This window comes from Aptenodytes forsteri, unplaced genomic scaffold (assembly GCF_000699145.1).
Source record: "Aptenodytes forsteri isolate BGI_AS27 unplaced genomic scaffold, ASM69914v1 Scaffold49, whole genome shotgun sequence".
Taxonomy (NCBI): domain Eukaryota; kingdom Metazoa; phylum Chordata; class Aves; order Sphenisciformes; family Spheniscidae; genus Aptenodytes; species Aptenodytes forsteri.
This window is the reverse complement of record NW_008795125.1, coordinates 5,827,295-5,848,875: the sequence shown is the minus strand read 5'-3', so window position 1 is coordinate 5,848,875 and position 21,581 is coordinate 5,827,295. Positions and strand designations below refer to the sequence as shown.

Genomic DNA, 21,581 nt, shown 5'->3' with positions numbered 1-21,581 from the left:
TATAATATTAACAATGTCACACTAGAAGAGTGCAACTGTATTCAGTTACAGTCATACTTTAAAACCTTCAAAATACAAACCATTTGGAACACTGAACAAGAAAGGAAAATTTGAGAACAATGATGGAAGAGAAAAAGAAAAAGAACTGTGAAATCGTAAGTCATGATCAAAAAACCTGAAAACAAACATAGCACACTTTCTAGTTGGCTCCCGAACATGTTCAGGTATATCCACCTAGACTGAATACTACTTGGGTTGTGCCAGAGCACAAAGCCGACCTCTCTTCTGCAGGTGAAAAATCTTGCTGAAGACAGAAACTTAAAACAGCTTTACAATGTGTAATGCATGTGATTTTCCCCACTGTCAATAAAACTACCTGAAGAAAAGAAATTGATTTAGTTTGTCTTTATTTGCAATACAATATAAAATAGATTCTTTTGGTATGAAGATCTTTGAGATCTTATTTTTTTACACCATATTTAAAACAAAAGTCACACACTTTGAGTAAAGCCTCTGGAGCATCCCAAGCACTGGGGCTGTAGTTGAGTTTCAGGTATTTTATGGACTTCTTTGGTTGCAACCTATTCAGTAAACTTCAGATATGCAGACTTGAACATTTAAGCTTCCTAAACTAGTGTTGAAGCACCTAAATTAGAGTGGCTTGAGTTCTAAAAAACTGCAACATATCTGGAATTCTCAACATTAACTGTAAGATTTATGGGTATTAAACAACCCTGAAGAGCTGACTACTTTTATTTAGAAACTTTACTGTAGACAACCTATTAACAAAGGGTATCCTTCACTTAGTAACACTGAAGAATACGCAGTGAGAACAAGAAATTTTCATCCATTTTCAAACTTCCATACAACTTGCACTATCATCACTTTACATACTAGTATAGACAGTGCATGGCAAAATTCGATACAATACGTCAAACTAGCTCATCTACTACAGCTCACTGTAGCACTTAAAGTAACATCTATAGTGCTGAAAGTGTAAGCCATCACCTACTGCTTAGTTCCTCTACAGTGCTGGATATTGGCTTAATCTCCACATAATTCTCACAGCAAATGTTTCCCCTGCCATTTCTAGCAGATTGACACCCAATTCCTCTTTAATTTCTTTTGAGGGAAATAAGGCAACTTAAAAAACCCACTATGGAGAGTATGCACGTCCAGTACAAAAGTCACTGTAGTGTAAACGATCAACTTTATATAGATAATCTAGCTCTGCAATATATGCAGAATACTAAGCTCAGCTGCTGTTGGTAAAATACAAGAACAAAACAGATGTAAGAAAGCAGCACTGAGCAAACTGAAGTACTACAGACTTCCAGTTTCTTAGAGCACAAGTCCTACACTTACACTTTAGGAATGTATATAAAGCAAAGAAAAAAGAAGAACGCAATTTTCACAGTTGTAACTGAAGTCACTGCATTATCCTATCGTGGTATGTTTATCCTTTTCAAACTTCTGTCATGTTTTTTCTTACAACCATACAGAACAGGATACAAACCCAAATGTTGCCATTTTTTTCCTTGCTGTTGTCCAGCATCATCAATGCCACAGATTCTTGGTCCATTATATACTGTAGGCTAGTAATGACAGGATGGTTAAGTCTCATTTTTAATTATGACTATTTAAAACAAGGCAGTTCCAGTAAAGAAGAGAGTTGGCAGAGTACTTTAGACAGCTGCGTTGAGTCCTAACTTTTTACACCTCTTGTTCTCCTCGTGTGCTAAATGGGACACACTTTTTTAAGCTGGCAAAAAGTTGTTAATGCCCAATATAGACAAAGTGAAATCATGCTACATAAAATCATCCCCTACAAATAGAGCCAGATCATGATTTAGATGAAACAGCTCACTGTTAATGTTTGTCATAATCAACAGCTAATGGTTCAAGGAAAACAGATTCAGAGAACTCTCTGCCTACACAACCTCTGCTGTTATCTTCGTTTGCTAATGACTGTCATGTGAAAAATCAAGAGCTCTGTTCTTTCAAAAACATTAACCAACAGCACAGATCTAGTTATCTACCTTAAACTCAATTTATGACATCAGGAGTTTTCCTACAGCAATCATCACCAGCTTCAAACAACGAGGGACTAACTCCCAGTGTGATCAAGCCTCAGACACTCCTGGTTTCATACAAAGAGCAAGATGAATCCATTATCATGAAGAACCCCATGAACAGAGCCAACCGCTTCAGCCCTTCTGTAACTCCACACCTCCATCGAATTCTGCCAGAGATGAAAATGTACCACTCAAAGGCCTTCAAAGTGGCCTTAAGTCATCAGCAGGCCTTTGAGTTTGCACTAACTCAGCCTCCTGTAAGCATCAAGTCTTTTCCCATTGTACTGATTTCTCAAGGCCCCGGTGTTAAGCTGACCTACAGAATTCAACAATTCTTAATGCCCCATATCACCATGATACTTTTTTAACATAAGGTATCACTGAGCTTTCAGAGGAAGTGTTAAATCTCTTACCTTTATACAGAAAGATTTTTCAGTAATACAGTACAAAACTAAACAGAATTTATGTCTGAGTAACGAACATAGAAAACTACTATTGCAATCTTGTGGTGACAGCATAGAAATTTAACAATCATCAGAAAGCCTAGAAAGGGCATGTTTAGTTATAAAAGAAAGATTGTCTCAAGATAAAAATAGTGCTGACAGCTAAAAAGCTCTCTGTTGCAGCAAGATATGCAGTAATGAGTAACAAGTTCTAGACGGTTTAAGCATTTCCCCAATACTGCAACACAACACATTTTTGTAACACTACTTTTACATGGGTTATGCTGCAGCAGCGGTACACTTCTTAGTGGTTGGCACTAGGAATTAACCATAATAGAAGAAAGGCATTTAGTGATCAATGCATGAGAATCCCTATTTGACCTGCTCCTTAGGTGTGGTTGAAAAAAACCGAGGACGGGGACCATCCGTTCCATTCAGATAATACACCTTCTTTGAACATGAGATTCTTGGCAGGAAGTGGAACACCCATATCTGCAGAAATAGGCTGCAAAAGTGAACTTGAAGAACCAGCATCATGGAGCTGATCCAGTGCTGAAATACCTTCCTAAAAGCAAAAGGAAGAAAAAATAGTGTCTTAAAAACAAGACAAACAATGAAGGATTTAACAGGTAGAATATGACAGTCTAATCTAATCTGCAAATACACTTAGTGTTTCTGAAGTGTGTTACTTTAATCCAATAAATACCAGATCATTATGGAAGTAAAAAACAGAATAAACAAAGGGAAGCATGAAATAAGCATACAGTTGCCTCAGCTGCACCTGTGCATGCATTACTTGGCTTCCAAGAAAACCTCAGAGAAGCCTGAGGCTTAAAATTGAAGGAAAGACCTAGCAAAATTAATGTAAAGCTATAAAATCTTCAGGACAGCTATCGTAATGCTATTTATCCCATACAGTGCTAAGAGCCATACATATATTTGGAGGCACTGACTTGACCATATTTTGAGTAGTTTTATTTCCCAGAAGTTTGGTTTTCTCAGCTTAAAAATCACTTCAGCACCTTCTTTTTTTCCTCTCTACACAGATCATCATCAAGAACAGTGTATCTCAGAGATAACATCTAAGAGATTAGGACAGGAATCACTTGAAACTGTTTGACAGATGGTTTCAAGGCTTCAAACCTACTGGGAATCTCCAGCGTTCTCATGAGAAAGCAGTTTCAGGGTCACACCATCCGTAACACTACCTGGTTAAGTAACCTGCAAGTTCCTTACCTTACTGAAAAGATAGAATTTTAGAGAAAAGTACCATAAGATATAAGCAGCTAAGCAGATTCCATGTTACATGTGGACATGCCTTGCTGGCATACACTTCCATGCAAACTTACAGCAGGCTGCGGACCTGGCATTCCTCCTTGCTTGCTACACAAGACCCTATTCTCTACCTATGCTCTTAAAAAATCCTCCCAGAGTACACAGTTTTACATATTTATACTCATTCAACACCAAGTTCTAGAGGATCTTCAGACAAGTGCAAGAAGTATACTGGTATGAAATGCATGTTAATGTATTTTATTTTTTTCTAAGGGAACACAGTTGACTTGAGATGCAGATAAAAATCTCAAAAGATTAGCATGTCCATGGTTTGTAGTAAATCTCCCTAACATATCTAAGAAGCAACCAAGTAACCAGCAGAGTAGACTGTGTTATAACAGGAGGAGTGAAGAACAATTTTGCTGTGCAAGTCCCATAAAAACCAATGAAACTAATTATACACAAGATGCAACCACAGAAGTTGAGACAAGTATTAAATAAGGCTAGAAAAGGGAGATGGAAGTACTCACTTTTTGATACCAGTAGAATTTGAGGTTGATAGTGCTCTTAATACAGTTACCATTTAAAGAAAAAGCAAATAAAACAAACGCTGTGTGTGTCCATACACCCGAGAATGGCAAGTAGGAGGGCAAAAAGGGATGACAGACCATAAAGAATGATTTACATCTGGATTATTGCTCCTTACCTGGAATGAATGAACAAAATTAAGGACCTGAAGAGACAGCTTTCTACTGGAATGTAAGAGTTTTTGAAGGCTGTCAAAAACAAAAGAGAAAAGCTATGTCCAAGGTGCACAAAGCTTTACTAGTAAAGTAACACCTTAGTAACTTGCTCATAATTAACTCTAGTAGCACCTAACATCGTGACAAAGTTAAAAGCTTTCACACAGAAAGCCTGGTAATATTGTCATCACTGAAGAGGTGCTCAACTCATCTCATCTGCTCTTGAGCCTAGTCAGCTAAATGCTATTTTCCCCTATCATTTACACCATATAAGTGAAACTACTGCAATTGAAAAATGCTATTTTACATAAGATATTAATATATTAGACTTTATCATGTCTCATTCTTATCTAGGACAGTCTGGTAACATGACTTTTAAGAAGCAGATTAGTGACACACTGTTAAAAAGCAGGTCAACTACTATAATAAAATCCTTAAGCCGTGTTTTCCAGCAGCCTTATTTTTGGCCTCCAGAACCAGGCTCTAGGAAAAAAAACTAAAAAAAAAACCCGAAACAAACACACAAACCCCAAAATCCCATTGTTGAAAGAGTAATCTTTCATAAAGAAAAGCTACAGTAAAAAGCAGAAGATAAACTGATCATAAGCCATGACTAAACTTAGCAAATAAGATACCAATAGTAAAGAAAATTTCCACAAGAGCTAAATGCATTTTACACCAAAGCATTACCAGTAAGCTTCCCCTCTGCCCCCAGAACAGGGCCAGGGGGGTTAGGAGGAGGATAGAAAGCCTGTGCTAGGCTAGGAAGGGGAAACGAATAGGAAGGCACCTAAATTCACTTTTTTTTTTCCTCTGATCTGTTCATCAACAGTTTACTACAAAGAATTAATTTTCACCTTGCAGAAACTACAAAAACAGCCTAATGTTTATCTTACCACAACTAGGGACTACTAAGATTGTACATCATAGCTGGTATCTATGAGCAAAAAAGCATCCACCTTACGCACTAGAATTAGGTACTCTATGAAACTTAGCTCAGTTCTGCTCCTATAGTCATTGAGTTGTAGGTATCATTTTTTGCAGAAGCTCTGGGCATAACACATACAACCTGTTAAACCTGTAGCTGATAAGTTACAGCTCACCTTTCTTTTCTGCATAATCCATGACTGGCAATTTTTCTGCAGACTTTCTGATTCAACTCAGAGCTGAAGAGTGGAATGCCAAAGCATAATTCCAGGGGAACCCATTCCAGTTCTGTTGTGGGTACTGCAGAAAGAAAACCAAGAGACAACCAAATTTTAAGAAGAGACAAAGCAAGAATATTCAACCCAGAACCAGTTCTCTCAAACCAGGCTCCATTGGACAGTTCATACTTTTTAAACACAGTTCATTTACTGAACTGCTCAAAGATTTAAGGGAGTGTGAATTTTAAGGAGGAAGAACACTTCGCGTTGCACTTACCGTCCCAGACAATAATCAAACAGTATGTGTTCAGATCCTTAAAAACAAGATATCTCAGACTGTAAGTGTTTAGTACAAGCCATTTGTCATGTTTTTACCTTCAAGGCTTTGCTTGACTGCAGAATCCATTGAGGTTTCTTCTATTACCATCTCAAATGATTCTGTGCTCCCATTTACATCAGATCCTGATGCTAGTTCAGCCTCTCCTAAAGGTAAAGTAATTCTTACATAAACATTTAAATAAATATAAGTTTAGATACCACCTGATGTAAGGAACACAACACAAGTTTTGCTCAAAGACCATACAGCTATAAAACTGGAGGAATGAATACGGAGAAGCACAGGGCCTGACTCAGTTTAGGACTAGAGAGCCACTTAGGGATCCTCACACTTAAAGATTAAGTTCTGGCATATAAAAATGGCACAATTTACTTTTAATGTTGTGAAAATATTTTTTTCTTCTATTGACTGTTCTAGTCCAGTGATTTTCAGCCTGCATTTGCTATTTTTGAGCTAGTCACAAAAAAAGAGTTAGAAGCCTACTGCCAATAGATTTACACTAAAGAAGGGTTCCTATCTGTGTTGGACAGTATTTTGTAGAGTTCCAAATCAAAGAATTGTAATCCTTTGTTCAACTTTGCTGAAGTGATTGTATACAAAATTAAGGGAACACAGCCAAAAAAGACAATTATTGGTAACTAACCTCTTCCATCAGAAGCATCGCTCAGCTTTCTATTAGCATGCCGACTTGTAGGATTCAACATAGTGACATAGCCACAAAAATGCTGCAAGTCTATTTTGTTTCTCAGTATTTTTAAAGCCGTATGAATGCCCATGTTCACACGAGAGAAGTCTAGTAGAAAACAACACATATTCCAGCTTATGTTACTAGAAGCCTCCTCCATAATAATACAGTTCATCTCTAAGCCAGGCTAAGTTTTTTATCTGGATTTTCCTCTCTTGCAATGCTCCAGGTTAATGATCACATTGGTAGATCTGGGATAACACGTAAGTGATCACAGCCTTCCCACACCAAGCACTAACTGGTATTTTATAGGACAGCAAGAGAGCTGAGGAGGAAGAAACACACAAACAGAAGATTGTGTGTTTCTTCCTCCTCGGAAGGAATCTCTCTCATACACAGACACATACAGACAGCAGGAACGGTAAGGTTCAGCTAGGAATCAGATGTCCAGCTCTTTCAGTGCCAGTCTTTTATGGCAAATTCAATACAAGATACGCGTTCCACATATCTGAAATTCTGAAGAATTAGAATACAGTATTAGAGGGTAACAAGGAGTTTCAACACTGAGTTGTTCATGCTCGAACAGAGATTTTGCTTTCAAGGTTTTTCACCTAGCATCAAGTCAGAAGAAAACAGACATCCCAGAGAGAGCAAATATAAAAGTAGCTAATTTTGAACCTAGTAAAAACTAGATTAGGAAGTGAGCTTTACTTCTAGTTGACCCAGATTTTTTTAAGTAGCAGCTTAAATAATTTTAGATTTCGTATCTGTAAATTCACTTTTATGACAGCTCTCAGCTGGGAAGGCTATGGCCTCAACTATCCAAAGCTTATGTCCTACAGATCAAGGAGTATTTCAGAACATGTTAATTCCTGCCTTTCAAAATCAGTTGAGCCAGGCAGACTTTGAAGGAATAGGAGATTTTGCTAGCAAAGCTCTTCCTAGGGAAGAAAACTCCATAATAGTTCCTAGTGCTACTAAGATATGCTTGTTCAGTTTTGGTCTCACCTCACAGTTAGGAGATGCTGAATAGAATATAGGGATCATTTATTTATGCAGTTAATAAATATGCTAGTTAATAAGGAAGTATGCACAAAGAAAGATTCAGAGGTGTTTGTGGAAGTTACTTCTTTACATCTGTGCTAGGAGAGAAGAGAGGCCAGAAAACACGTTCTAATTAGGACACAGAAGATAGAAAGGAGAAGACCATATCTCTAAGCTCAGAACAGACTTGTCAAACATTTAAATATTCTTTCAATTTTCTCATCTAAGTTGACTCATAAGTCCAAGAAAATTTTGGATTATTGCAACCTTACTGCACAAGGTAACGTGCAAGAAGTTAAATATGGTGGTGTAGAAATTACATTAAAGACAGTCAGTTACCTCCCTGCTGCTCAGCTTCATCAAATGGGAAAGGTATGTGCATTGTTTCTCCCATTCCATGCATGCCATGCCCCTGAACATCAAGAAATTAAATTAGGAACAGAAAAATATACTCATCAGCTTAGCTTAGTCCTATTTGGGCTCCCTTTTAAGGAGTACCAGTCAAGTTGATGAAACAAATAATCAGATTGAGATATTTATACATTAAAGCTCTTGCTTAGCTGAAATAAGTAATTAATGAGATATCCCACCCTTCCCCCTAAAAAGCATTTGAATAAACACAATTAAGTTAAACTTCAGTGAAGAGGAGCAATTTTTCTCTCCAATTACTGGTTATAAACGGATTTCCTAATTGCTGAGCACTTCTGGAGCAAAATGGAGTTTCCACCCCTAAGTACAAAACATTTTTGAGCAGTCAAGGCTGTCACAAGTGGGCCTCTGAGAACGTGTAATTTTATGATTTTTACAATATTAAACATCTATTTATTTGAATGATTAATCTGAGAGTTCAGCTGAACTGAAGAAACAGAAGAGGAAGACATTTTACTTTTCCCAAATAGACAAACCCACTCTATTTCTGCTGTTTGTGATAAAGAGCATGTTTTGCTCAGTTTAGTGTAAGAGCTAAATACCAAGCACTCTGCAAAAGTGCATTTCTTGAATAACACTACATACTTACAGTTACCTTATACCACTGCTGTCTAAAAAGCTTGTAGGCTCTTCACTTTCATTCCAGTTTCTTACATCCCCACTCTCATCGATCCACATCTCATTTTTAGCTAGCAAAACTGTATTATGTCTGCCCATAATACAATAATGCATAAATAATATGCATACAGTTCAAAACCCATGTCTTAACCACCACTGAATCATAGCAGCACTGGCTACAGAAGTTAAACATATTTTTCAGCTCTTGGCAAAAGTGTAGCTCTCCTGCATTGTTAATCTCCTCTACCACGTAACAGCTTAACTCAAAAAATTATGCACGTTTTCATCATTTATACAGAGCACTCTGTACCTGAATTAGAACAGCAGAATGCGTTAAAGCATCATTCAACATTGTGAGCACATTTGAAGTAGGAACTACTCCTGGGTCGTGACCCCAAGATGTTATTAGTAAGCGATCATAACCCTAGAAGAGAGAAATTAAGAATATTTACAGTAGTAATGGACTATCCAAGCACATAAAGTGAGTTAGGCATTAGCATATTGTTACGGTTAGGAAGTTACCACAGGTAACTACAACTCTATAGTGTTATACTTTGTACCAAGGATCACTTATGTTCATGTTCCTGGTAAAGACAGAATTTTGCCAACCTCAAAGTTAAGATGCTATTTTGAACAGGAGGTGTCTGTCACCAATTCCACATAGTTATGTGGCCATCGCAGCAGCCTCCTAGCAAACAGGAGATGAAAATAATCCCACGTAAATTTAAAAGCAAAATATAAGCTAGATAAACTAACACCGTCAGAGAAAAAAAGATGTATCAATCCCCAAAATACCTATCCAAGGGGGAGGGACAGAAAGACAAGAACACTGACTAAGAAGTAATTTCCTAGTTTCTCTGTTTTCAAGATTGAATTCCCCTGCATTTCCGTAAGATTACTAGAAACGTCTTGACAGTTCCTTACGAAAATGACGCTGCAGAATGGTAGCAGGAAAGAAGCATTCACATATGCATGCAGAAGGAAAAAGCTCCAGTAAGTTTGTGATAGTGCAGAATGTGATATCATTTAGTACAAGAAAGCCTGACCTATCAGCACGCTGAGATTCAAACAGTATTGAAGTTTTCCAAGGCCACCACACTGAATGCTTTTCACTAATAAAAGTGCACAATCCATACATTTACTGGTAGTTTAAGCTAATGACAGACTAAGGTTTGAATCAAGCTCATAACCAATGGCCTTACAACATGCCTTCTGTGCTAGAAGCCTTGATTCACTTAATCCTATGTTATCTTAAAGTAAGTCTTAGAAATAGAAGTATCTACAAAATTTTTGAAATCAGAAAGGGAAGGGACACACAAAAGAGGTTTGAGGAATGGAAACTACATCTACAAATCCTAGAGCCAGAGATAACTGCTGATGTAGGTACACTGAAGAATGCACATCCCTCTCTGAATGTCTCCATACCATTCTAATATGTTTAGCTCACGAATCTACTCAGAATGATGAGATGAAAACTGTAGAGGCCTCTCTGCAATTATAAATTTGAACAATATTATTTTACGAACTCCATTGTGAGCAGCAAGACCCAAACACTGCTAAGCGTCTGCAGCATTTCAAATCAAAGATACAATGATCTTTGGTTCAGGCAAGTTTAGAAGTTGCCACGGCCACTTCCACCTAGGTTTGCCTAGTATACAGAATACCTAACAGTACTCCTTTGTGGCACATTTGTCCTTATTAGCATCTCAGAGACAGAATGGGAGAAGGCAGCATCTGAACCCTTCCAGGCATGAATTGATCACCTGCACTGTTTTGTGGGACTCCTTGCCAAAGCACTGTATGGATGCTAGTAAGTTAGGCTGGAAGGAATTTGGAAGAGCAACTGATCACTGCAGAGACAAGAATTCTAGTCACAACCTTTATATACACAAAATCACATACAGCTCAGGAAGTTCCAGACCAGCACATGGGGAAGGCTGGAAAGGTCTTAAGAGGAAGTATTACATATTGTGCTTATTCTTCCTACTTCCAGCAACTGCTAGAGACAGGCTACCAGGCTAGGAAGACTTTTTGTCCAACCTATAGTGCAACCTTTCTTAAATTATTCTGTCATTTAAACTGCACGGAGAATTACAGCCTAGAACTTCAAAGTCTCCATCACAGATTTCTACAGTGGACAAACTGGAAGTGATCATCTTAGCCATCTTATAAGGATGCTAGTAAGTTAGGCTGGAAGGAATTTGGAAGAGCAACTGATCACTGCAGAGACAAGAATTCTAGTCACAACCTTTATATACACAAAATCACATACAGCTCAGGAAGTTCCAGACCAGCACATGGTGGAAAGTGGAAAGGTCTTAAGAGGAAGTATTACATATTGTGCTTATACTTCCAGCAACTGCTAGAGACAGGCTACCAGGCTAGGAAGACTTTTTGTCCAACCTATAGTGCAACCTTTCTTAAATTATTCTGTCATTTAAACTGCACGGAGAATTACAGCCTAGAACTTCAAAGTCTCCATCACAGATTTCTACAGTGGACAAACTGGAAGTGATCATCTTAGCCATCTTATAAACCAGGAAAAGTTGAACGTAGAGGTGTCCTTCCTTATACGATACTAGAATGAGCACAATATACTATGTCTCTATCCTTTGATATAGCTCTTCTACATCTTTATAACACACTCTAGGGATGGGCTTACAAACCTATATTCACAATGACTGCAGTACCACATTTTACACTAAAATTGAAAGGGGTGGTGTCAGATACACTGGATTCACATTGTGACAAGAGAGACATAAGTAGGATTCCTTTTTCAGGACCTAGAAAGAAAACAAACCAAGATTCTACATAAAACTTGCTTCTAGAAAAGGTACATCATCGACAATGAATTATACCTGACTTCAACTGTTATCCCTGAACAGTGTACAGCATATCTTTGAAACGTTTGGATAAGGGAAGGAAAATAAATCCATGCATATGCTACCTGAAAAATGTCTGGAAGTTTTCGAAGACGTGTTCCTTTAGAGAGCAACAGAGAAGGTGGTCCTTGTCCAGTTATATGGTAAATATACAGTTTGAACCAAACTGAACTGACTTCTGGTATCGCAGGTCCAATATGCTGAAAGGATTATTCAAGAAATTAGAAAGAACCTAATACTGCAATCATTATACATACAGATATCATTTAAGAATCAACAGTCTTAAAGAAATATAAATCTAGTTTTGCAGCACAGGAGTTCTGTGATATTATATATCACAGATATATATATATCTACTGATGATATTCTAGGTACTTAGTCCAGTATTGCAAGACTCTACAGAAAGGTGATAGCAAGGTATTTTCTATGAATATAAATTCAAGAACAAAACGAACAGATAAATTGTTAATAAATTAAACAATTTACTAAGTATTCACATTTTTCCTCACTAAACACTTTTTTTTTTAGATGAATTGCAATACTATTCTACATGCTAATAATTGAGTCTTTTTAAAAGAGACATCTAACAGATGTATCCAAAACAAAGCTATTAAGAAGATATTATATTACTAGATACCAGGGGGAAAGCCCCCAGTATTTTTTCACCTGGGGTGTACAGCTGCTAATAGGTCGAATTTCATTGGTGAGTGGTGCCATGGAAACCAGCAAAGTATAATTTTTGTTGAGAACTCTACTGCAGGTAGCTGGATCCAAGCCGAGCAAACTCTCACATCGTAAGAGGTCCAAGGGAAACCCTATGTTGAAAATGTAAGATTCTTAAATTATCACTTGAGATGGAACATACAACCCAAAATATTATTTCAGATTTTCCATTCTCCCCTGCTAAGCCATAAATACAGTATTTTCCACAACTAAGCTTTAAATTATTGGGGTGAATTTGAATAAATCTGTACATAATTTTAGCACTACAGCTTGTTCCTCACCAACTAAGTGATCCCCGGAAATAAGCATAAACAGAGATACTGAGGAAGTTAGGTACGATTTTAAAATAAATAAGTAAGTAAATCTACCCCCATTAGAAGAAGAATACACTCCCTTTCATGACTTGAAAAATCTTTCTTTGACAGAACAACTCTGTCTGAAAAAATAATGACTCTTTTATTGTGGCTTTCAGAAGCACGTGATTTGAAACCAATCTCTTCTGCAAGTTGAGCTTGCCTTGCCATCATTATAGAATCATAGAATCATTTAGGTTGGAAAAGACCTTTAAGACCATTATGCCTTTAATCTGTTTCTTTGGATGTTAAGTCCAAGCCTTGGCAACCAAATCTGTCATTCAACAGGCAAATCCAGTAATGCAGGCTCAAAGGATGCTGAAAAAGTGATGTTCTGGCTTAAAAATATTTTTAAACAACTAGGATACAGATTGTTTTCTGAAATAGCAGCTTAATCGGAAAGCTGAGTCCATGCCAGATAAGTAAACAAACTTAGAAGGATTTCCTCAAAAGTGTTCACAGTACCGTTATTTGGTTGATCAGGCTGTACAGCTTGTGCCCCTAGGTCTTTATTATGCCGCAAAAACAGTATTGTGTTTCTCAGTGTAAGTGCATGATCAAAGTACCGTTGTGCTTCCCCTTCACCTGTGCTTTGAACCTACACAAGAAGCAAAATAAAATGCATACAAGTGGCATGTTGTTTCCACAAGCATCAATTACACAAAAAGAAAGATTAACAAATTAGCATTTTAAAGCTTTGTAATTGAGTAACAACCCTGCAGCTTATATGCAAAGGTGATTTACAGCTACTATTAAATGAAAAATGAGTCTTGGCCATGCTAGTCAAACGGCCAAAAAGTACACAAAGACAACATCTATAAGTCAGAACTACAACTCAGTCTTTACGTAAAAGTATTTAAATGTCCAGTCATCCTGACTGGTATAAAAGCATACAGCAATTAACAGCAGTTCTCCTACATAATTCTACAGTTGTCCTTCTAGAATTATCTTTAAAAGGTAGATAGGTTAAACATTCCAGCACATAATGGTCAAATTTTCCTACAAAAATGATGTGCAGACTTTCAGAAATATTAACACCTTACTGAAAAGGAAGTGATTTCCATTGAACAAGCCCTAGCGCAGGTGTGCGTACACACAGACTCAGGCAAATGTAGTTCATGAACTCACTTTGCTCACCCGACTCATCACATTCATATACATGCATGGTGTGTCCCTGAAAGTCACTAGAGGTATAAATGCTGTAAATAAGAAACATTTTAACTGAACCACTTAGGTTGGGTATGATGATAAGGTGTTTGTTCTTATCGTTGTATTGTTAAATAAGCAGTTTTACACAATGAAAATACTGGGGGTTTTTGGCCCCTTTACACTTCAAGTGCTGAAAAAGCATTTGGTCAAATATGTAACAGATTACCTTTTCCAGCTCCACCAAGAAGCTGTCAAGACTCTCATCTGACAGTTTTCCTACTTCAAACATAGTGACTGCATGACTTTTCAAGTTCTGGAACAACAAAACAAAACTGTCTTAATTCTTTGAGAATAGAATGGGCAAGCAGAAGTTTTATTAAGCAAAAGCATTTCTTAACAACAAACGATAAAGAAGTTTTTTTAAAATAATCACACTTGTATTATACTGAAGTCAAAGTATTTTACAGCTCTACATATTTATTCTTTGCATAATACATTGAACAATTTTGACATACTGGTGAAAGATTTCCCATCATTAAAAAGGCAGTGAGAGTAGAATCAAACAGGAAGGCAATACGCTTTGTGTGTCCACTAGACAGATTCAGGCTGCTCACACTGGCTGTTTCAGCTAATAGAGAACAAAAAGAAAACATACGATCACATTTGTTTTATTTAAAAATAAAATCATCAAGTTTAAGTCAAAAGCTATTTAAAAAAAAAAACCAAACCAAAACCAAACATTAGTTATTGCCATACTGAATAGAACAGGATTCCCGTATCACTACTAAACTACTGATTGACTTAATTCAGAAATTGGTATCTTTGCATCAATTGATATACATAATGCAGATTACCCAAATAGTTTTTTTCTGAAAATGAGGCTGAATAACTTTAAACCAAGAAGTAGACACCACCTCCCCCACTGTATATTCCATATGAAGAAAGGATCTACACAATCTTTGTTTCACTTGTTTCTAGACCCTTTTACAGCCTATGGCACTCAAGAAATATAAAAACAATTGATCCTAATGTATTAAAATTTACTTTTAGTGCTAACCTGGATCATCTTGACTGTTGGTATCTGTATCTGTGGCTGATGACCCAGCTTCCTGTATAGGACTTCTGTTTTCCCCACTGTCCCATGAAAGCAGCATCTTTTGAGGGTCCAAAGTACTCCTATTAATGCAAATTAAAATCCACATCTATCCGTCACTGTAGCACCAGAGAAGTATCTCTGCCTTCCAGTGCTAGTAGTCCATGCATAGGCATACCCAATACATGCCTTTCAATACTTCTAAGCGCAAAACCAGTCAAGCTTGATGTCCCTCAGAGTCCTAATTAGCTTCAGCAGAAAAGTTTGTTTGGGGTTTTGAAATACCAGTTTTTGAAAAAGAGATCTGAAAAATCAAGCCACCATCGCTGAAGAAGAATCCAACAGAAAAAAATCTAATTCACTTTGTTCTCACAGTCCAAATCAGCATTAAAGAAAACTCAGGCATAGCGGCCATTTTAAATGGCTTAATAGAAATCGAACTAAAAGTGCTGGACAACTCTTAATTAATGCAACTTGGCACTCCAACTTGGAGAACCCTCTGTTGACTGGTATTAACATCACTTTCCCAGGATTTGATACAGATACACATATATGTGAGAGTGCCAATGACAGAACTGCAATGGTACCTGACAGCAAGCAAGCAAACTTTATGTACGTATTCACTGACAGAAGTGCCAAGAGGCATTGTCGCTGTACTAGCATAGTAACAGCTGTTATTTCTGGCCCCAGCAGTTTAAAGCAAATGTACACTTATCTGCTTCAAAAATTAGCAACTAGGCATTTAAAGGTCAAAAAGCCAGCACTAAATAACAGCAATAAAAGTAGTACATTGAACTTACAGGGTAAATTACGACCCCTTATCCTCAGATTAAAAAGGAGATCAAGTACTCTAGCCATTATATACATTAGAAAGCCAAGTGAGATTAGTTGTTGCAGAAGTCCAAGAAAGCAACCAATAGCTTTACAATCAGATTTTGGTTCTAGCTTTCTCTTCAATGAGAAAAATAAGCCTTGTGAAAGAATGGAAACACTTACTTCAGTCTGTTTACCGAAGGAACATTCTTCCATGATGGATGAAGATTATCCAGGTTTATTACTTGGCCTTTCTTATGAGCAAAGCCTAACCGACAATACATGGACACAGCATTCTGAAGAAATACACATACACATAATAAGGAACTGCTCTATGAAACCAGGTTGCAAGATAGTGAACTTTCCACATCAAGTTCAACAGATGCATTATACACACATACCTTTACTAAAGATAAGTCAATCTCTAGGCCGTTTGCAAGCTAGAAAGAAAGAAAGAAAGAAGAATCAATAATACAGTATTAACAATGCAGGGTAATTCACCATCTGTGGGCTTCGGTATCTTTTTGTTGGTTTTCTTTATTTTTAAACCCAGCCTGTACTGCTAGGAGCAATTTTGCCTTCATCAAAAGTGATGAAAAAAAGAGGATGAAGTCTCATAATTGTCCCACTTGAAAGCATGCAAAAGAAATACAAGGTTATCTTCCACTGTGTAATTTCTAGGTTAATCATGTATCAGAAGACACACAAAGAGGAAAACAAATCCTGAATATACTTAATGGGTATTTTTCAGGTGCTTATTCACCAAATTTTGAGAATAAGACCTTATGAAAACATTTCTCGTATTAAAATTATAAATACTTATGCAAGTTACATTTCTACTTTAAGCCAACACCCTGCATATTTTCACTGCCAAAGAAAAAAAATTATTTTACTTTTTCTATTTCACACTAGCAAAACAGAACCAATCTCATTAGGACAGTGGGAAAACAGACTCTGTTCCAGTTCTAGCTCATATAAAATAGTCTACATTAGTCACCCCTGTATAAATTCATTCTAGCTGATGGAATTGTTTCACTGAATTGAAGTCACTCCTTCAAGGCTATAAAAGTTACATTCAAGATTAAAGAAACAGGTTGGATCTTAAGCCTGGCAATACCTCTAAATAAAATCACTTGATATCGATCCATATCTCTGCCTTAAGTATTTTCAGCAGTGTGCTTTGGGCCCTTTCAAGTTTTCCTATCTGCCTGACACAGGGTAAGTTTTACTTACCTCTGCCACATTAGTGTGTTCATCTATTGAAACAAATATCTTGTACAGGAGTGTTTCAAAGTAATCGCCTTGCACTCTGTTCATCACAAAACCTTCAAGTGGTGGCACTGAAAAGAAGAATTACTTGCAAAATTACAATTTGGTAACTTTATTAAACAAACTGCATAAAAAAAGAAAAATAAATTTACACTTATTTAGTTTTCACGGTACCTGTAATTTTGAGGATTTCCCAGTCACAAAGAATAAAAGTCTAAAGACAGTATACATGGTATTTAAAATTCTCCCACTCTTAAGAAAAGTAATGGTTATCAACATGTTTTCTTATAAAAACTAAAGCCACTCTACCTCGCATCATAGCCTTGCAGTCTCCAGCTCATCCACTACAGATAATTTCCAGTCACCCAGCCCATAGAGTGATTTTGTAATGTGGATGGAGATTAAATCATGGCTCTGATTAGAGTGGGACAGAAAATACTGACATACTCCAGAGCTGAGACTCCCAAAGCTGTTATTTAAGCAGTAAGTCTCTTGTATTTAGAGGACTTTCACTTAACTGAACTCTACTACAGCAATGACAGGTCCTTCTGCATGGCCAGGTTCCAAACGATTTATGTCTTTGCAGATTACACTGAATTCGGAAACCCCCGAGACCTAGCATAACATAATGAGTTGTTCAAAGGGCAGCCATATGCTGTGCTAGTTTAAGCTCCTACGTAGTCCCCAGACTCAGTGCATGACTATAATTGAGGTGACAAGACCATGAAGGATGGAACCGGTATCTATTAAAAAGTTGCATCTGTCTAGAAAATAGGAGTCAAAAAACCATGCCCTTTTGGCAAGGCAACTACGTTTCTCTATGCTATTCTTCCTTTTCATTACAGACATATAGGAGGGTACTTATTAATTCATGCCATGAATCTTTAAAAGAATCTCATCTTACCTAAATAGGTATACAAAATAACCTAAGAATTCAAGGATTTATATAAACTATATACAATAAAACCAATGTCTTAATAGGGTTGAAAACATTCAGTCAGGAAAAATTTTCATAGCTCAAACGTTTTGTTTAAGCAAACTCATGTACACAGACAAGCAGCTTCCAAGACAGACAACTACAAGATAACTGAAATGAATCCAAGAAAACATAGGTATAATACCATTAAATATTTACTTACCTGCTATACAGCTGTCATCGGATATTGGTACATCAAGGTAAATAAATCCTTTGTTATACAAACCTTTATAAATAAAAGCACATCATTTTAGAAAAAGCATTTTCCAGAGTCCTAATGATACAAAGTAGACTTCCTCATCAGTCAATTCAGAATTTAAAGTAACTTTTCCTAATAGCCTCTGCAGTAGAACATTACTTTGCAATGCATGGATCAATAAACCACATGTAATATTAAACAGGTGTCACCCTAAAATAGAGCTCTTTACTTGCAGTCTGATGCAGTACATTTGGAGCTCTACAAGTACTTTCAGGACAACCGAGCACAGTAGAATGACCACAGATTGAAGCAGCTACATTTGACAAAGATGAGCGTGTCCCTGCCTAAATGTTAACTTAGTTTTCACCATCATCACTGTACTGTCAAGAAGTGGGTTTTTTTATCCTGAATTAGTTTTGTCAGTTGAGGATGCTGGCTACATTTTGGTCCTGCCCTAACTCAGGCTGGAACTCACACACTTTGTAGCAAGGATACAAACTAAATCACATCAGTTCTGATGGTCCTCACAGGTCCTTCCCACACATCTTCACTGAAAGTCTTTTTTACACAAGTGTAAAAATAAGTTCTGGGGCACTTCAACGCAAGATGTCAGCAAAACTGCAGCAGATACAGAGGGACACTGCATACAATAAGGACAATAATATGGTAGATTTTAAATGACACTTTCCCCACGAGACTGATTTGAGCACTGAGCATCTCAACTGAGTTCTGCAGAGTAGATAAGCCAGGGAGAAGTTTTTAAGGAAGGGCAAAACATTTCAGCATGGTTATCTTTAGAGTATAAGGTTTGTAACAGCTGTGCTCTAATAGTAAAGCATAAAGCTAAATCACACAGTATAAAATAAGCCCAATTTATTGTCAGTGGTTCCTTTGATGTTACCCAAGATCACTCCATCTACATCATATTCATTACAGCTGGGAGGAAGTGTGCTAACAACCCTCAGGTGAAGTGATATTAAACACATGAAGGAAAATTGTCAGGATGTTTCACACACACACACACAGAGCTCAGTCCAGCTATAGTGTGTATATATAGGTATATATCTATCTATAGTAAAATTACTACCCTCAATCAGATCTTAAATAAAATGCCTGCAGTACAGCAACCACTAACCTGAATTCATGCTGATACAACTGCTGTTCAGCATGGGCAGTGACACATACTCAGCTATGCAAACTGATGTGTATCAACAAACCAGCTTTAATGGATCAGGACGACATTATGAGCCATCAACATGCTAAGGGTGCTTTTCACTGTCTCTCCTTCAGATTCAGCTCTCATGGTTGATACATTCTTACTTACTGTACCTGAAATGTACTGATGGCATAGTTTGGACTAAACAGTCCTCTTTCTCCATAAAATCCCAGACCATTATATTAATCATCTGTACATTCTTTTTCTACCCATAAGTTAGGGTAGAAAGGTACATTAGATCCTTCTAAACCTACTAAACTTGAGCTATAACCCTCTCCACAAGCAACACCAGGCCATGTACAGAGAAAGATCATTAAGTGTTTTCTGAATTCAAATTTTCTTAAGCCCTATACTGTTTTAGATCTACTCCAGAGCTTGAATTTCACCTACCTCACTTCTGTTTTTATTGTTTTGTTCTGCTTCAGTAACAGGCAGTGGAATTCTGCCTCAATTTCTTAACAAAAGTACAGTGCAGATTTGATTGTTTATAGTAAACCAAGCATTTACAGACCGACTTCTCAAGGAGGAGTTTGTCAGTGAATTTGTACTCCCTTGACTAGTATGATTTGTCTGTATCTAATACTTGTTATGCTGAAACGAGGAGACACGTGCACACCATTTTTTAGTAACAGTTGCAGACCTTTGACAAACAAGACAGCCTCTTAGATTTAGGCCCAATTTTCATGGTGTTCAAACAGTACAAAATTACAAAAACTCTTCTTTGAAAAGCAAGGATTGAAATTTTACCACCCAGGATTACTGACTGACACTTTTAATTTTAGTTTCTCTTGTCCTCATCTACCTCCCCACAATCTTTACTGACAGTTTCTAATGAAAGAATTTGTTGAATCAAACAATAACAGAGCAACAGTTGCCAATGGCTCACTGTTAAACCATTTACAAGATCCAGACTGCAGTCTGTACAAGCTCGAGTGTTTTCCTCCAACTCCTCTTATGCTTCAGCTGTCTACATCCCCTTTTATTCCTACTCTCAAAATTTACTGAGCAAGATCTACAAACAGAAAAGGAATGTCCGTTAAACACGTACTGTGAACTACATTGAAGTCTAATGAACCAGCAAGCTGAGGACCTGAATCAATTATCTTATCAATAGCAGACTTCTCCGATGTAGTACAAATCTAGGTAAAAGAAATCATGTTAGTCTTTTGTAGAAATAAGTCTATGCAACTTATTTAATACCACTCCAAAGAATACAAAAACATTACAGCCTCAAGTCAATCATAAGTAACATAGGAAGTAATCCATGCTCTTAATAAAAATATTTGCACTGAAGAATTCACCACAGTTCCTGTTAAGTCTTAAAATTTTTTACTCTTGTCCCCACACAAAGTTATGCATGCTCTAGGAATGGTACTTAATTGCACAAGCATTTGGCAAGTGAAGTCCACAGCGTAACAGGTTTGCTCTTTAAAACTTCCAAACCGAGTGTTCAACCACACAACCGGAACCATTCTAGAAAGATGTCCATTACAATACCAAAGCAACACGCCTCAGGTTAACTACTCTGGGTTGACGGGATGTCAGAATATAAATAGCCACTGCCCAAGATATTCCCAATAATAGCCAAAAAAAGATTCCATCACTGCTTTAAACATATTACAATCTAAACAAGACTTCCAGAGCAGGTATTAAATCCAGATCAAATGACTAGCTGACTGTAAAAAGAAACAGAGAATAGAAGCAGAATTAAGTCAGCTCACAAGTTTTTCATGTGCAAACAATGAAAAAAATAAGGACACACATGGAGCAGAAACAATGACAATATATATAAAATAAAGTCCACTGACATTCTGATTCTAATAATACTGAAGGTGAAGATTCAGTCAAAACTGATCTGTCAGGGCTTAACTATGAAATTTAAGAAAACATATTTTGTTGCTTGTTCCCTACAAAGCACATCATCACACACACTAGTTATCACAGATTGGTCAACACGCCAGAGGGACGGGATGCCATCCAGAGGGACCTGGACAAGCTCGAGAAGTGGGCCTGTGTGAACCTCATGAGGTTCAATAAAGCCAAGTGCAAGGTCCTGCACCTGGGTCAGGGCAACCCCCAGTATCAATACAGGCTGGGGGATGAAGGGATTGAGA

General features: G+C 37.2%; 1 protein-coding gene across 1 annotated transcript in view; it reads right to left on the bottom strand.

Moving 5' to 3' along the window:
• Positions 1–400: 400 nt before the first annotated feature.
• The window catches only part of FAM91A1 (family with sequence similarity 91 member A1), a 28,653-nt gene continuing 7,472 nt past the window's right edge, over positions 401–21,581 (bottom strand). The window contains 19 exon segments of the mRNA XM_009277262.2: positions 401–2,921; positions 2,923–3,083; positions 4,500–4,569; positions 5,640–5,763; positions 6,057–6,164; positions 6,662–6,811; positions 8,087–8,159; positions 9,105–9,218; positions 11,742–11,876; positions 12,343–12,491; positions 13,218–13,350; positions 14,128–14,214; positions 14,417–14,529; positions 14,959–15,077; positions 15,991–16,103; positions 16,209–16,247; positions 17,041–17,147; positions 18,216–18,278; positions 20,516–20,606. Of these exon segments, the coding sequence (XP_009275537.2) occupies positions 2,891–2,921; positions 2,923–3,083; positions 4,500–4,569; positions 5,640–5,763; positions 6,057–6,164; positions 6,662–6,811; positions 8,087–8,159; positions 9,105–9,218; positions 11,742–11,876; positions 12,343–12,491; positions 13,218–13,350; positions 14,128–14,214; positions 14,417–14,529; positions 14,959–15,077; positions 15,991–16,103; positions 16,209–16,247; positions 17,041–17,147; positions 18,216–18,278; positions 20,516–20,606 (1,980 nt within the window). The 3' untranslated portion in view covers positions 401–2,890.